We start from the raw sequence: 18,223 nt of genomic DNA on the forward strand, positions 1-18,223 counted from the left end.
TTAAGTCTCCCCATATTTCACCTGTTCAGATGATCAGAAGCCAAACAGGAAGAAAAAACACTGAGCCATGTAAAGAAAGTTCCCATAATGCCTTACTCCTGCATGGACACCCAGACCAAGTGAACTTGCTCAGTTAGTTAGACTATGAGTCAGCTTCCTGCTGATTGGCTCAGATCCACAATCCTAGGGGGGGGGAGCAAGTTCTTAGCATTCTTGAGGGAGGGGGAGCAGGAGAGAGGAGGCAGCAGAGAGCTGTGTGTCTCTGGCAGAGGAATTACAGACAAAAGAAATTGTTTCACAGAGAAGTCAGTGCAGCATTTCTGTGAGTGCTTATGGCTGTATTTACATAGACCTTTCTGATAAAGCTTGCTTAGTTTTTACCTTTCTATCTCCTTTAAATGATTTTTTAGTACACTGAAGGTATGGAGACCCCCAATTACAGAAAGACCCCTTATTGGAAAACCCTTGATCCTGAACATTCTGGGTAATAGTTCCCATATATCTGTAGGATTGACAGCTCAGATCTTTACATTTATAACAGGTGTGGATGTTTTAATTTATTTTTATTATTTGGAAAGGACAGCTTTTTATGTCTTGGTGACAGGTCCCCTTTAGGACATTGCCACTGCCTACATGCTTAACAGTTGCTTTTAGAGATTGTTTTGCTGTCTCTAAGTTAGGGACCTGCATAAATTAGCTGGATTTCTAAACCCATTGATTTGAACATACAACATCCATTGATTAACCACATTTTTTCAGTCCTTGTGTTTTGGTATAATGCAACAGGATATTGATCCTAAACACAGGTTAAATCTTGGAATCAGATTAATCACCTTTTACTGTGATTACAGCAGAATAAGTTATGGGCATTCTAGTAAAATGGTGTGCAATCTCAGAAAAATATAATGTAATATGAACTTTATCTCATGGAATATGATCAAATTCTGCATAAACAAGTTACTCTTAATGCAGGAGTGAGATTTTGACAGTTTACTCTTAAAGTAACACTCCAGCACAAAGCTGCATGTCTGTGTGTTGAACCAGATTTCTGAAGTGGAAAGTGAATATTAACTTAATTTTAAGTCTAAGATTTAACCTGTTTTTGGGTAGGCGAGCCCTGTAAGTGAACAAACTGTTTTCTTGCATAGCCTGTTAAAGCGGACCTGTCACCCAGGCATAAAAAGCTATATAATAAAAGTCCTTTTCAAATTGAACATGAAACCCAAACTCATTTTTTTATTAACACATCCATACCCAATAGAACACACAATAGAAGAGAATTTTGAATTATTTCTTAGGGTGACAGGTCCTCTTTAATGTTGTCTACATTTGCTTGGCTCTGATTGCTGAAACAATGTTAAAAGCCAGCAGAATAAAAGACCTAGGGGAAAAACTGTTGAACTTATTTTTAAGGGTCAGACCCAGAGAACAAAAAGGATAAACAGAGCTTTAACCCTTTGAGTGCCACAGGACATAGAATCTACGTCCTGTGTATTAAAGTATCTAAGTGCCACAGGACGTAGATTCAACGTCCTGGTGCACTTCTGGGTTTGGGAGCGGAGGAGCGGCTTTTTTCCTCCCACCATCAGAGGATCTGTGTGACTGCTTTTTTAGCATCGTTTTTATTCTTGCCTGAAAAAAAGTTTTATTGCCATTGTGGATAGCGTATTCGCTAACCGCACTGCGCACTACCTTTTGTGTATTATTTTGGTGTTTTTATTACATTTTCTGTGATTTTTGGTGCATTTTCAGTTATGCATAGTTGTTGTTGTTCGCTTGACTTTGTAAAACTAATTTGCCCAAACCAAAATACTCTGATTCTGACTGCAGATATCACTAGGAAAAAAAACATTGATTTTAGTGATATTTTTTTTTTTTGGATTTTCACAATTTTACTGCATTTCACATTGTTCTTTGTTACTTGTCTTTGCACATGGACATTTTGTCTGCTGTATTTTAATTTGGCTTCCTCTGTACAGCACATAGTTTGGTAAATTTATGCATATAGGGCATCAAACTGTTCAGTAGACCCCTGGCATTCATATTTAGAGTGTTTTATGTTGATACGTTACAAAATGTGGGGGTACATACATTTAAAATACAGGTAAAATGCAAGCTTTGTGACGTTTTTCAGAAATGTCATAAAAAACGTTCTGTTTAGCATAGCTTTGTAATTTGGTAGTTTGCAGTAGAAAGATGTATTTACCCATTTTTGTCAGAATGTGTACTTCCAGAAAACATATGGTTTTCTTGGGTCTCCGTACTGTTAGGGGGTTTAATGGCACATAATACACACGCCAGTAGCTTATATTGCAGCGTATTCACTTTATATGCACTAACTTACTTTTTGGGTCTCTAAATGCCAGATACATTGGTGATCCTTTGCACAGTGGGTATCTAAACTGTTCAGTGGACCCTTGGCTTTCATATTTAGGATGTGTTTTCTTGGTACCTAATGTTATGTGGGAGATAAGCTGCTTGAAAGTGGAAGCTTTGAGGTGATTTTTTTGAATTTTCATAATGTTCTTACAGAAACTGCTAAATTCAGGAAAGCTTTGCTGTTTGGTACCCATTTTGGATTCAGCAGAATGTGTACTTTTCAAAAATATATGATTTCCTGAGGTAAACCTAATGTTCCAAGATTTTGGGCTTTGGAATCTAAAGTATGCCGTATTCTGCTGTAATGCTTTGAAAATTTGGTTATATAGTGCTGGGAGTTTTTTGTCCATAAAATAAAATGTTTCTGGTATAAATCCCTATATCATGAAAAATACTGTTCTTTGACTTCAGTTTATTCTTCTTCTTAGTGCCCCCCATTTTCTAAACGCTACTACAGTTTTAGGGGTACAAAACCCAAACTCTCCACACTTCTTCACCCTATAGCGGAGCAGGTTGCTTGTGCTTTTCTAAGCGATCCCGCCCTCCATCTTTTTGTGGCACCGCTCCGAACACCCCAATTTTTCCTTTGACTTTGACAGGGAAGATTTTTAAACTGCTGCCACTCTTACAGCTTTGAAACTGCAACCCCCAAACTTGAATAACATAATAATGGGGTTACTCCGAATGAAACAGCAACATTTATTGAATGATCCCAAAGTGGGAGGGGGCAACAACAGCCAATCAAATTTCACCCATTGACTTTTATGGGGAAATTGAAACTGCTGCCAATCTTACAGGTTTGAGGCTAGACTACCCAAACTTGAATCGCATAGTCATGGGGTCAGTCTGAATGAAAATATGATGATTGTTGGATGCCCAAAAGTGGGCAGAGCTGTAAACATCCAATCAGATTTTACCTATTGACTTGGTGGAAATTCAACCTGCTGCCATTCTCACAGTATTAACAACAGGGTCCCCAAACTTTTCACAGTTGGTCACTAGGGGACTGCAGTTTTAGTTTGGAAAAGTGGGCAGAGCCACCAACAGCCAATCATATTTCACCTATTGAATTTTATTGGTTTGATGCCAGGGTCCCCAAACTTTGCTCAGTTTGTCACTGGGTGACTATGTTCCAAGTTTAGAAAAGTGGGCAGGATCAACAACAGCCAATCAGATTTCACCTAAAGACTTCATATGTTTAAATTTAAACTGCTGCCATTCTTTAAATATTAATACTAAGGTCCCCAAACTTTGCAGAGCTAGTCACCTGATAACTGTGGTTAGAAAAAGTGGGTGGGGCCCACCAACAGCTGATCACATTTTAACTATTGATTTTCAATGCGGAAATTCAACCTGCTGCCATTCTCACAGGGGACTAGGGGACTGCAGTTTTAAAAAGTGGGTGGGGCCAACAACAGCCAATCAGACTTCAGCTATTAATTTTTTTTTGGTTTAAAATGCTGTTTTTCTCACACTATTTGTTAGGGTTCCCAAACTTTGCACAGTCAGTCACTGGATTACTACATATTCAGAGTTAGAACAAATGGGGGGAGCCACCAACAGCCAATCTATTACCACCAATTAAATTTCATTGGTTTATATTTAAACTGATGCCATTATTTAAATATTAATTCCAGGGTTGTTAAACTTTCCAGTTAGTCACTGGGTACTTGCCGTTCAACGTTAGAACGTTTCAAAGGTGAAGTGTAAAATGCTGTCAGTCTCACAATTTGTATGCAGAGTGGTTTAGCAAAGCTGGTCCCTGGGGGACGGCAGTTCAAAAATAGGATAAGTGGGTTGGGCCACTGACAGCTCTAACAGATTTCATCCATTGAATTTTATTGGTTTAAATTTTAAATGCTGTCATTCTCACACATTCTGACTTCAACTCAAGGTTAGAAAAAGTGGCACACCCACTAATCATAATTTACCTATTGACTTTTATTGGTTTAAATTTAAACTGCTGCTGTTCTTTAACTATTAATCCTAGGGTTCCTAAACTTTGCAGAGTTACGGTAACTGCAGTTCCAGGTTACAAAAAGGAGGTGGAGCCACCAACTGCCAATCAGATGTCACTCGTTGACTTTGCACAGTGGTTTTTACTATATAACTGTGGTCCAAGGTTAGAAAAGGCAGAGCCCATTCAGTGACTTCACGTTTTTTTCAACCCAACATGAAGTTTGTTCTGAAACTTCCCTTTCTAGTTGAAGCTACTGCTTATTCACAATTTTTTTTTTTCATCTGAATGAATCTACTAATTAAGGTCAGCACACTACAGTTTTGGGTGGTTTTCTGCTGGAGCATTTAATAGCTCTTCAGGAGACAAAAGCCACTATGGCTGCTCCGTGGGTCTGTAATTCGTGCTACCATAATTATGAAGTGAAAAAACTTTGCAGATTTAGTTTATAAGGAATTTAACTTTCCTCAAAGGCCAAAATATGGGATAATCATAATCAAAAGTTATAGATCAAAGCTATAAAAAGTGCAGACTAAACCCTCTAGTAGCCAAAGAGGGAAATGCTACAAAAAAAATATATATACTGTATTTTCCAGCATATAAGACGACCCCCAACTTTTCCAGTTAAAATATAGAGTTTGGAATACACTACCACCCTGTGGCTCGCAGAATCAAACCCTCTGCTCCCCCCCCAGCATCCTCCAGCTTCCGCCAGGGCCCCCCCCAAAGCATCCTCCAGCTTCCCCCAGGGCCCCCCCCAAAGCATCCTTCAGCTTCCCCCAGGGCCCCCCCCAAAGCATCCTTCAGCTTCCCCCAGGGCCCCCAAGCATCTTTCAGTTCCCAGCTGCCTCCTGCCGCTCCGGTGGTGTCCCCCGCTATGTGCCGCAGCTCCCCGCTACTTCTGCACTTTTATAACGTTGCGCCCCTTGCGTGTGACGTCAAAGAAGTAGCGGGGAGCTGCAACACATAGCGGAGCGGAAAGAGGAGCGGCTACGCGGCACATAGCGGAGGACACCACCGGAGCCAGAGGAAGCAGGGCCCGGGATGTTTGTCGCCCCCCTGATGGCGGCCCTGCCAGGAAGCAGGTAAGTACCCGGTGTATAAGACGACCCCCGAATTTGACACGGATTTTTCGCGGTTAAAAAGTCATCTTATACACCGGAAAATACGGTGTATATAACAAAAGTTAAAAAAATGTTTTTATTACAATCCATTAAAGCAAACCTCGTGTACGCGTTTTATGCTTACCCAGCACTTAATAATAGGCTTAAGAAAAACGGTCATTTACACACACACTTTTTTTCTACTTCTGAACAGTGAGTGGATTATTAGAGTTTAAATCAAGCAGTCACTTCATATTGGTCTTTGCCAGTTGCCTCCTTATTTACAAACAAAGGTAATAGATGAGCCAAATTTTTCTGTTTTCAGTAATTAGCAGTGGTACTATTACATTAGTCTTTCACCACTGAAAAACTGTTAAATAAAATAAATATTTGAAATTGTCATGGCCGATCTACAAATGAATTACTCTAAAGGTGTCCATACACCGAACAATTATGATCTGGTCGCAAGAAAGATAGTTCCCACCCTCCACTGATGTTGACGGCTGAATCGTCAGATATAGAGGTAGAAACAATAGGAATTTTACACATATCTAACTATTTAGCCCTAAACGCAGATTTGCTTGGGTGCCATCAAAATCTTTTGTCCCATCCGATCGACAAGACTAACGATATCTGAAGCTTTCGCGATATTGCTCGACTCTTCAATCTGCCATACATGCACCGAATATCATACAAAACCTTGAGAAATGTGTTTTACAGTAGAGTATTTTAAATATCAGCAATGAAAAAGAACTTTCAGGGTTTTTGTCATTGTGACAAAATGCTGGCCACAAAACCGAGGTCGTCTGTCATTGCCCTAATGCAAAAATGATGCTTCAAGCCAATATAGTGTAATAGACTTGTATGTCTCTGTACTGGAACTATACTGTATTGTGATAAAAACCTTACTGCTTTGGATCTTTAGTTTACAGTACTTCCTGTATTCTAACAACAATGAGTGATTTTTTTTCTGTATCTACATTCATTGGACTTTTGCATAGTGTTCTACGCCCAAGCTGGCCATGCAAAGGCTGAGATAAGCAGATGACACGGCTGACAATGTTAGTTTATTAATCCTTGTGTTTGGTCCTTCTGATGACTACCTATTTAATATCTGGCTAAAAATTATCCAGATCTATGGGGCTGTGGTATGAGAATCCAGTTTGGTGAGGACTGCTATCGGTGAGTAGACAGTTTTGTCAGCTTGCGATGCCTCTACCATTGTCACAGGAAGTCAAGGAAAAATGCTGTATGCCAGCCCATACATCACTAGTCTCCGTAGGTTATCTATTACATGTGGATGGCCAGAACAGACAGAGATCAGCTCACCAAATGTGCAGATTTCGAGGTATATTGCAAGCTTTAATCTGTAAGGAAATTTTGTGATGTAGTGGATATTTCTTCACTCTGTAAAGTAATGTACAGTTTAAGCAGGTATCCAACTTAATAATTTTGTATATTCTCTCCAATAATAATTACATTTGAGGAATGCTTTGTTATAGCTAAGTTGTAAATAGTTTATACTTATTTCCTCTAGGTATCAGAAATGAGGAGGACTCTAACACCAACAAACTCTCCCATGTCTTCTCCAAGTAAACATGGAGACCGGTTTATTCCATCCCGGGCAGGAGCCAATTGGAGCATTAACTTCCACAGAATAAATGTAAGTTCTTAATATTAATATAATTAATATTAATTAATATTAATATAAATAAACTAATTAACTAAAACTAATATTTAGTCCATTCCTGCTTACTGTGTCAAAAAGACAGTTTTCACTGTAGCATTTCCTTAACATTCCCGCTTTTGTGTCGAATGCTAGTTCTGCAGAGTTACTGTTCCGGAAGCTTTGAATTCTCTTGGAAGTCGTATCTGGGCTTTGGCTTGACGAATTCATGAATAATATGCTTTGCCTTGAATGCCTTACGCTTCAAGAGAATCAACATAACACACAGAATGAGTTGTACAATTATGCAAAGAAACCCACAAACAATGAATATAAAAATAGGCTGAGTTAAATAATTCCCAAGATTTTTGTTAAATGTGAAATTCCAACTGTACTAAAATAATTTGGTGAACTTTTTGTGGTAATCTGATCTATTTCACCTTGATAATGTTTTATAACAAGTATTGCTTCATCATCAGGTTTTTTAATCTGTGTTAAAAGTTTATCTTACTCTAAAACCCTGCCCCACCTGAGTAAGGCATTCATTATGTTATGAGGAAATAGGGAAATATTGAAACCAATGGAATATTTTAAGGAGTGTTCTATGATTATCGGAACTTCAGATATGAGACCAGAGATATTTAAATGTTTGCACAAAACCTGTTGACCAGTTTTGACTTCTGTTGCAACCATTAGAGGAAACCCACTGAAAATAGTTTAGTTCCTGCAAAAGCATGAAGCAGACACATATAGCAGGCAAATAATTTGATTGTGATATATAGTTTCAGTTGTTATCTCACATCGTGTATTGTTATACCAGCATAATGACGTTACTTCTGTATTCTGGCCAAAGAAGCAAAAATATATTTTGTCAACAGAGTGTTCACAACAAAGTAAACTTAAATTTTACTCATCTGTTATTAAGTAAAACATAAGTGTTGTGTCTTAGTTTACTATACATTGCCTGAATATTAGAAACTGGCATTCCCAAGGAGACCAAGATGATGCTGTGCACACATCGTGATTGTACCCATGCCATTCATTCACCCATGCAAAGTCAGATAAATTATAATCATAAAAAAAGGAATGGACAAATTGTCGTTAGACAAAGTTTGCATCAATAGTTTTAAAATTGGTGGATAGCGTGCCTGAGACTGGGTACAAGCTATACCAAGTAGAACTTGATAGAACTTGAAGTAGAACTAATCTGTTCATCAGTCAAGTCCTTTATAACCTGTATCAAATGGAGGTCTATGTCAACTAATTTTTCAGCAGGGCTTTTAGTCCCTCAGATGAATCCAATCCTAAAGCCTGTATTTTACTATATATATATATATATATATATATATATATATATATATATATATATATATATATATATATATATATATTTGCACCATTAATCAATCAATCCTATCCTTCCTCCTATACCTCCTAGAAACGTATTGAGTATATTCCTTTTTTTATCCTATGCCATTTCATTCCCCAGCGACTGTATACTTCTAATGCAATTGTTATGTCTGGATGTTAGTTTGACACATCCCATTTTCTTCTATCATTCTACCATGGTCTTCATGTGACCATGTACCACAATACTTCAGTTATCAGTAAATTTGGGCTGGAAAGGGCTTTCAACTTTAGTAGGGGCGATGCGCTTCTCTTTGTTGACAGCTAGGTAAGCGATTTACAGTGGTTCTAGTAAATGGTGTAGAATAATTATCTGGTTGAATATAATAATCGTAATACCCACACCTAGTGCAAAGAGCATGTGCCTAACTGTAGCTGGATGTGTGTGTGTGTTTTATCAACTGTTGCTACAGTTGTTAGTGATTTGCTACCTATTCTACCTCTACATAGAAAGTTATCATATTACACCCCCTTCCTTAAACCTGTTAATATTTTCTACCTTGTAATGATTCAATAGTAAGTGGGGAAAAATGCTTTTGAATTTCCATAGTTTAAATAGCACTCTCTATCCACTATCTTTACATAACCGGGTACGATGTAACCTGGTTTTTCCAAACAGCTTTGGTGTGCTTTCAGAGGCAGGTTTGAACTGTTGAGGTAGTCTTGAACAGATAGTTTGAAATATAACAGTGAAAATTAAATTACAGTCTGTTGCGTGATCTTGCTTTAAATGTCTTGTTCAATGACTGATGGAAATGCCTGAAGCCTGGGAATATGAAGGAAGAGAAAGTGAAAGTGAGGAAAGTAAGGAGAAAAAAGAAAGGAGAAACAGAAAAATGAATTGCAGTATCATACATTTTGTCTGTCAGTTTACATTGATCAATATGTACCCCTTTAGTCATTTGTTTTCTTTTCGGTTTTCTGTTGGTTTTCTACCTGTATAACTGTAGATCCTTACTTGTTTGTAATCCTGAGGGGCCCTTTCCAATTAGCACTCCATGGTGTTGTTGGGCTAATATATTTCACCATTACAATGCAGCCAGGCTGAAATTTGCTTGAGGGGTCAGGATTTCTTTATATGGTTTTGCCATGTTATATGCAGCAAACAATAAGTTTTTCTTTAGCTGTTTATGTAGAATTTTAAGAAACTGCTCCTTTGAAACTGGTTCCCTAAAAGGAGCTGGAAGTGAAGGCTCATTTGTGGAATTGCATAGCCGACCAATTTCCTGGTCAAGAAGTTGCATTAAAATTTCTCTTACAGGATGAATGGCTTCAGAGGGAAATCTGTATTGTCTTTATCGGGATGGGTCAGGTCACTAAACCAAAATCTCACTTCCTTTGAGTACCCCACAGTCATTTTTACCTTGAGCCCATACCTATAGAAATTGTAGTACCATTTCATACACCATTGCATTTTCAGTATGTGGAAACACATGTTGCTAATTGTGTACCATTCTTATAGGTGGGATGGGAGATTATCAAAATCCAGTATAACTGGCTTGTGATTACATGTATTTCTCAATAACATGTTGTCAATCAACATTCCAGCAGAACACATTTTGTCTGCTCAAAAGGTGCACAAAAAGGAAAATACACCACTCCATGAATTTAACTGTAGTGATGTACAGGGTGCTAGGAAAGCTTGGGTTTGTGCTCCACCTAGACCAGGGATCCCCAACCTTTTTTACCTATGAGCCACATTCAAATGTAAAAAGCATTGGGGAGCAACACACCATGACAAATGTTTGTGAGGGTGCCAAAAAAGTGCTGTGATTGCCTATTTGGTAGCCCCTATGTGGACTGGCGGCCTACATGAGGTTCTGTTAGGTGGTACACCTGGTTTTTATGCAACCAAACCTTGCCTCCAAGTCAGGAATACAAAAATAAGCACTTGTTTTGAGGCCACTGAGAGCAACATCTAAGCGGTTGGGGAGCAACATGTTGCTCTTGAACTACTGGTTGGGGATCACTGACCTAGACCTACCAAATTAGTTGGAGCTATGGGTGAAACATTCAGTAGCAAAGCTTACAGATGCCCCTGTGCCTAGAACTATTTTTGTGTGATGGCCTCCAACCACACCTGTGACACTAGGTCGACCGTTATGGTCCATCTTGAATGATACAGATAGGTACCATTGCATTAGGGCCAGTTGGAATTTCAGCTTTGGTGTAAAGGCATGGTTCAAGTGCCTTAACAGTTATCGCCTGGGAAGTGCTACTGCAAGTGGCTGAACCCCTGGGTAACAGTGACCATAATGTTGTTTCATTTGATGATTGGTGCAGGAAACAAATTTACACTGGGGAAACAAAGACACTGAAGGGCAGTGCTTCAGGGCATAGATTGGGGCATTATGTTTTCTGATAAAAACACAGAGCAGAAATGGTTGTCATTTAAAATGATATTAAATCATTACTGTTCTCAATTTATTCCATAAATAAGAAAAAGTAGAAGTGTTAAGAATCACCCTATGTGGCTTAATTCTAAGGTAAAGAAGTTAATAGGGGGAAAAAAGGAAAGCTTTTAAGAAATATAAGTCAGAGGGGACAGTAGCTGCGTTTAATGATTATAAACACTATAACAAGTGTTGTAAAACAGCAATCCGGAAGGCTGAGATAGAAAATGAGGAGCGCATTGCGGCAGAGGCCAAGACTTACCCCAAAAAGTTTAAGTATATTAATAGTAAAAAGATGCAGGTTGAGGGTGTGGCCCCATTGAGTTATAGTAACTATATAACCATATTGCGGATACAGAAAAGGCAGATGTGCTTAACCAGTTCTTTTCTTCTGTGTATACAGTAGAGGAGCCAGAGTGTCAAGTCCCACCCAATAGCTGCACTGTTGCCTCAGCTCCAACTATGCAGTGGTTGACACAGGATATGGTGCTTAAAGGGTTACACAAGATAAATGTGAACAAGGCACCTGGGCCAGATGAAATACACCCCCGGGTACTGAGAGCACTAGGGTCAGGTTTACAGTGGCCTTTGTTTCTGATATTCTCAGACTCTCTTTCATCAGGTATGGTACGTAGGGATTGGAAGAAGGTGAATGTCATTCCTATATTTAAAAAGGGAGTAAGATCTCAGCCTGGCAATTATAGGCCTGTAAGTTTGACATCCGTGGTGGGCAAGTTATTTAAAGGCTTGTTAAGGGATCACATACAAAATTATGTAGTGGAGAATGCTATTATGAGCAGTAATCAGCATGACTTTATGAAGGACAGGTCATGTCAGACCAATTTAATTGCTTTTTATGATGAGGTAAGTAAGAAGCTGGACAGTGGGGATGCAGTAGATTTAATCTATTTAGATTTTGCCAAAGCATTTGATACCGTTACCCATGGGTAGTAACTGGCTACAGGATCCGGTACAGAGGGTGGTTGTTAATGGTACATTCTCTACTTGGAGTAAGGTTCTCAGTGGGGTCCCTCAGGGTTCTGTACTGTGTCTGCGTTTGTTTAATTTGTTCATAAATGACTTAGGGGAGGGTATTTTACAAGCAATGTATCAGTGTTTGAAGATGACACAAAACTCTGCAAGACCAGTCAGTTCTATTCAGGATGTGGCATCCTTGCAGCAGGATCTTGACCAATTGGCAATCTGGGCGGCTAAGTGGCAGATGAGATTTAATGTGGATAAATGTAAGGTCATGCACCGCGGATGTAAAAATATGCAAGCCACTTATACCCTTAATGGGACTGCACTAGGCAAATCCATAATGGAGAAGGACCTTGGGAGTCCTTGTAGAAAATAAACTTGGCTGTAGCAAGCAATGCCAGGCAGCAGCTGCAAGTGCAAACAAGGTTTTGAGCTGTATTAAAAGGGGTATAGATTCACAGGAGGAGGGTGTTATTCTTCCCCTTTACAGAGCGCTGGTAAGGCCCCATCTAGAATATGCTGTTCAGTTTTGGTCTCTAGTGCTCAAACGGGACATTATTGAATTAGAGGGGCTCCAGAGAAGGGCAACTAAGCTGGTAAAGGGTATGGAAGGTCTCCGTTATGAAGAAAGACTGGCCAAGTTGGGTCTGTTTACACTGGAGAAGAGGCGCTTAAGAGGTGACATGATAACTATGTATAAATATATAAGGGGATCATATAATAACCTTTCTAATGTTTTATTTACCAGTAGGTCCTTCCAACGGACACGAGGGCACCCACTCCGTTTAGAAGAAGGGAGGTTCCGTTTAAATATTCGAAAAGGTTTATTACTATGAGAGCTGTGAAGTTGAGGAATTCCCTCCCCGAATCAGTTGTGCTGGCTGATACATTATATAACTTTAAGAAGGGGCTGGATGGATTCTTAGCAAGTGAGGGAATACAGGGTTATGGGAGATAGCTCTTAGTACAAGTTGATCCAGGGACTGGTCTGATTGCCATCTTGGAGTCAGGAAGGAATTTTTTCCCCTCCTGCGGGAAATTAGAGAGGCTTCAGATGGGGTTTTTTGCCTTCCTCTGGATCAACTAGAAGTTAGGCAGGTTATATATAGGCATTATGGTTGAAAGTGATGGACGTATGTTTTTTTTCAACCTAACTTACTATGTTACTAAGTATTCTGTTGTTGCCAGCAATTCCTTTTAATGTGTCCTATTTACCCACAGGCAAAATATATGTGAGTAATTTTATTAACTGTTTTTGCCTTCGTTTTTGGTGACTAGTATAACTTTACCAGTCATCCAGCATATGCATAAACTCAGTAAAGAGAGATTATGGTTTGTAGAATCCATGTCCTTTTATGGGATCTCCTATTGGCAAGTCCGACCTCCTGTTGACTTTGCAGTATACTTCATAAAATGCATCCTCATTTGGTTGAGGTATGATAATGTGTAAAAATGAGTTATCTGATGTGTCAACATTGGTTAAATCTAAAAGTTGATTACTGTGCTTCTCTTTGTTAGCCCAATAACCATCTGGATGCAGTTCTAATAATTTACTATGTGGGTGTAACCAGATTTTTAGAAGCTGACAAGCAATGTGATCATCTAGGCTGTACTGGGTTACATTCAAAAGTAACTAAATTATCATCAATGTACTGACAGCCCTGCATCCTTGGGGATTTCAACTCCCGCACTGATGATCCCTCACAACCCTGACCCTCACGTTTTCTCCAACTAACCTCCTTCTTTGAACTCCAGCAGTGGACAAATACTCCAACTCCTAAGGATTGCCACTTTCTGGATCTAGTCTTTGTTAAAATCAGAAAGGGATAGATTTTTGGTTGTGTCCTTTTTCCCTTCTCTAACCATCACCTGGTTACTTTTTCTGTCTCTCGCTCTCCTTCCCTAACTGTATTAATTCGAAATACACGCAACGTAGACCTCCCAGCCTTAGCTCACTCCTTCAAGTCCAGTTTTTCCTCCTTTAACGAGATGTCTGACCCTGATACCCTGGTTAGCGAATACAAACACATACTAGCCACCACCATTGACTCATTTGCACCCCTTCAGCCCAAACATAATCGGGCTTAAAACCCATGCCCCTGGCTGAATTCCCAAACCAAATCCTTACGTTCCTGTGCAAGGTCTGCGGAACGCATGTGGAGGAAATCCTGTACGCAAGCATAAATTCCTATTAGCCTGCATCAACTCTGCCTTGTCAAAGGCTAAACAGTAATACAGGTATCGGACCCCTTATCCGGAAACCCGTTATCCAGAAAGCTCCGAATTACGGGATGCCCGTCTTCCATAGACTCCATTTTAATCAAATAATTCAGAATTTTAAAACTGATTTCCTTTTTCTATGTAATAATAAAACAGAACCTTGTAATTGATTCCAACTAAGATATAATTAATCCTTATTGGATGCAAAATAATCCTATTGAGTTTAATTAATGTTTTATTGATTTTTTAGTAGACTTAAGGTATTGAGATCCAAATTACGGAAGGACCCCTTATCTGGAATACCCTTGGTCCCGAGCATTCTGGATAATGGATCTTATACCTGTACTACAATACCCTTATAAATAATAATAAATCCAACCAACGCTTCCTGGTTTCTATATTTAATACCCTTGAGCATCCCTCACCAACTAAATTCTTTGACTTTATGCACTCTCCCCAGGCCTTTATTTCTGAAGAAATTAGCAAAGTGGAGTCCATCTGTATTCAGATTCCCCCCTCTAATACAATCCAGCTGCCCCTTCCTCACCCCCCTTCTGCATGTCTTAGATCTTTCAGTCCTGTAACTGTCTCTAAAGTGTCCCGATTCTCTTGTCAACTGTGCTCACTACTTGGTCTGTTTTGACCCTATGCCTCCTTTTCTGCTTAAACACTGTGTTGCTGATCTTACTCCAGCTCTTACTCACATCTTCAGTTCTTCTTTGGCTTCTGGAATTTTCCCCTCTTTGTTCAAACAGGCCTATGTCAAGCCTATCCTTATAAAGGCCATGCTGGACCCATCTTGTGTCTCTAAATTACCATTCTGTCTCGCTTCTTCCGCTTGCCTCCAAAATCTTAGAACATTTTGTCTTCTCCCATATTACTAACGCTCATAATCTGTTGGACCCGCTGCGATCTGGTTTTCGGCCGGCGCACTCTACTGAGACTGCATTGTGCAGAATTACAAATGATCTTCAAGTTGCCAAAGCCAAAAGTCACTTTTATATACTAATCCTCCTCAATTTATTGGCTGCATTTGATATGGTTAACCACTCCCTCCTAATGCAAATTCTGCAGTGTTGGTATCCATAATCAGGCTGCATCCTGGATTTCTTCTTACCTCTCTAACCGATCCTTCACTGTCTCCTATGCTAACAAAACTTCATCTCCAGTTCCACTGGTATCGCAAGGTTCTGTACTTGGGCCGTTGTTCTCCCTCTACACACTGTGTTTGGGAGATCTTATTCCGCTCATTTCGCTTTAAATATCATCTGTATGCTGATGATATCCAAATGTATTTTTCAACCCCTTCATTAACAGTTGAAACTGAGACTTAAATCTCTAACTGCCTCCTAGCTATCTCCAATTGGATGAACCAACCTCAAACTGAACCTAACAAAAACCTTTCTGCCTTGCTACCCCTTACATTTGGAATCCTCGCTCAGTCTTTTTAAAACTAAACTTAAAGGCTACCTCTTTGAGCACTCGCACAGCACCTGATCTGGGAATTAGCACTTATATTGCAGTGTCACCCACTGTAACCTACAGCAATTATATTTGCCTATTTGTGTCTGTAAGTTACCCTCCCATGTAGATTGTGAGTTCTACGGGGTGCAGGGACCGCCATCCTCTTGTCTCTTTAACTGTTAACTTATTGCAACAGTACCTTTTATTTTTTTGTATTGTTACACTGATTTATTATTTTAATAACCCACTGTTTGTATAAAACTACTCTACTGTACAGCACTGCATACATAAGTAGCGTTTTATAAATAAAGATAGATATACATACATGCATGCATACAACAATGTGAGCGCTTGCGTTAAAGGGAGAAATAAGAGTAAACAGTACCATTTGTTTCTGGCCTTACTTGACAAAAACCACTCTGTGTAAAGCCCCCCTAAATACCGTATTAACGGCTTAAACCTGTTAGCCTTTTCCTTAACTGTGAACCACTATACATGTATACATGTATATACCTTATGAACACAAAGTTTTATTACTATAATGCAATCTAAATATAATCACAAGTTATTACACTACAACTAACAGGTATAATCACAAGGCAATGTCATTCAGTGGCTACTAAAGCAGGGGGGATTATAGGCAGATGTTCTTTTTTTTCTCATCAAAATGAACAACGCACCAGAGGCCACCCCTTTAGATTAGAGCAATGGAGCATTTGAAGCAGCGTAGGTGGGTTTTCATGGTGAGGGCAGTGAGGTTGTGGAATGCCCTTCCTAGTGATGTTGTAAATGGCAGATTCTGTTAATGCATTTAAAGGAACAGTAACACCAAACAATGAAAGTGTATAAAAGTAACTAAAGTATAATGTGCTGCTACCCTGCACTGGTAAATGTTGTGTGTTTACTTCAGAAAGTCTACTATAATTTATATAAATAAGCTGCTATGTAGCCATGGAGGCAGCCATTCAAAGGAGAAAAGGCACAGGCACATAGCAGATAACAGATAAGTTCTGTAGAATACAATAGTGTTTTATCTGTTATCTGCTATGTAACCTGTGCCTTTTCTCCTTTTTTCCAGCTTAAATGGCTGCCCCCGTGGCTACACAGCAGCTTATTATATAAATTAATGTAGAGTTACTGTAGCAAACACACCAGTTTTACCAGTGCAGAGCAACAGTGCATTATAGTTTTATTGCTTTAAAGCTCTTTCATTTTTTGGTGTTACTGTTCCTTTAAGAGGGGCCTGTATCGGTTCTTGAACAAGCTTAGTATCCAAAGCTATTGTGATACTAATATCTACAGTTAGTATTAATGTTTGTATATAAAGTTTATGTATGTAGGTAAGTATAAGTTTGTGTGTGCTGGGTTTACGTGAAAGTGTTGAACTTGATGGACTCTGGTCTTTTTTCAACCCTATGTAACATACTTAATTTAAATCTCAAGGCTCATAAGTGTATCCTAATTATACTAACTTACTGTTTTGGTGTGCGTGTATAGTGTAATTGGAACGGCTTACAGTTTTATCCATTTGCCCTCCATAACACCAGAGCAGCATTATTTAATGAACATTGTCCAATATAACACTGTGCGGACTTTCTGGGATATGGACCTGGTATCTTGCTATATGGTTGACTTTTCCAGGGGCCTGATTACAGCCTGGTGTAATAAGCAGCAGATAAGGCATGTTTTTTTGTTCTGTGTGCGGAGCTTTTTCTTGCAATTTAATGCTTGTAAAATGCTTTGTTTAGAACAAAAACACACTTAGGTACATTTAAAAAAAATGCATAGAAAACCAACATGTGATTTATTATTTTTTTTGTGATTTTGCAGGCTAATAGGGTGTTACTTTGTAAAACCACCATGTACAGCATATCCCCTTCTTTTCCACATTTTCTCTAGCATAACGGAGATAAATCATTTTAAATAACTTTAATGGCATTAAATATCAATTATATAACTACTTGTAAAAGTTTTTATATTTAAAGAGTATAGCCCTCATACATACCCCCCCAACTGTCCCGGTTTTTATAGTGCATCCCGCTGTAATAGATTACGGAAATGCGGGACATTCATTGAACTATCCAGCACAGCGGGATGTGCTGGCTGTAGCCGGGCGCTCCGGCTTCTTCTGGCGGCTCTGCTCCTTATGCGGCTCCTTGTGCGGCGGCGACAGGCCCTTTTATATGGTTGCGCCTTGTGCGAAAGTGTGACGTCAATACGCATGGGGTGCAACCTTATAAAATGGCCTGTCGCCGCCGCAGAAGGAGCGTCTATGGGGGGTATTGTGTATGGGGGGGGGTACTGTCTATGGGGGCAATTGGGGGCACTTACTATGGGGTCATTGTGTATGGGGGGTACTTTCTGTGGGGGCATTGTGTATGGGGGGTACAAAAAAATGGATATACAAACGCCCAGCTTTACTGCTCACACAGCACGATGCATCAATCCCCAATGGCTCACCGCCTGGCCTTTTTGGAATATTGCAGAAAAAGAGGAGAGCACCTTCACGCAGCACCTTCACGCAGATTAACTGCTTTAGCCTTTATTCAATTCCACTGCAGTGGATTTGCGTGAAGGTGCTCTCCTCTTTTTCTGTGTATGGGGTCTACTGTCTATGGGGTCTATTGGGAGCGCTGTCTATGGGCTCAATCGG

The 18,223-nt window shown here is 39.5% G+C and overlaps 1 protein-coding gene across 5 annotated transcripts in view; it reads left to right on the plus strand.

Moving 5' to 3' along the window:
• fzr1 (fizzy/cell division cycle 20 related 1) overlaps positions 1–18,223 on the plus strand; it is a 119,442-nt gene that overhangs the window by 19,531 nt on the left and 81,688 nt on the right. For all 5 annotated transcript variants that reach the window (XM_031895007.1, XM_012955632.3, XM_012955636.3 and 2 more), the window contains one exon: positions 6,977–7,102. In XM_031895007.1, coding sequence (XP_031750867.1) covers positions 6,977–7,102 — 126 coding nt within the window. The remainder of the gene's footprint in view (positions 1–6,976; positions 7,103–18,223) is intronic.

This window comes from Xenopus tropicalis, chromosome 1 (genome assembly GCF_000004195.4).
Source record: "Xenopus tropicalis strain Nigerian chromosome 1, UCB_Xtro_10.0, whole genome shotgun sequence".
NCBI classification, from domain to species: domain Eukaryota; kingdom Metazoa; phylum Chordata; class Amphibia; order Anura; family Pipidae; genus Xenopus; species Xenopus tropicalis.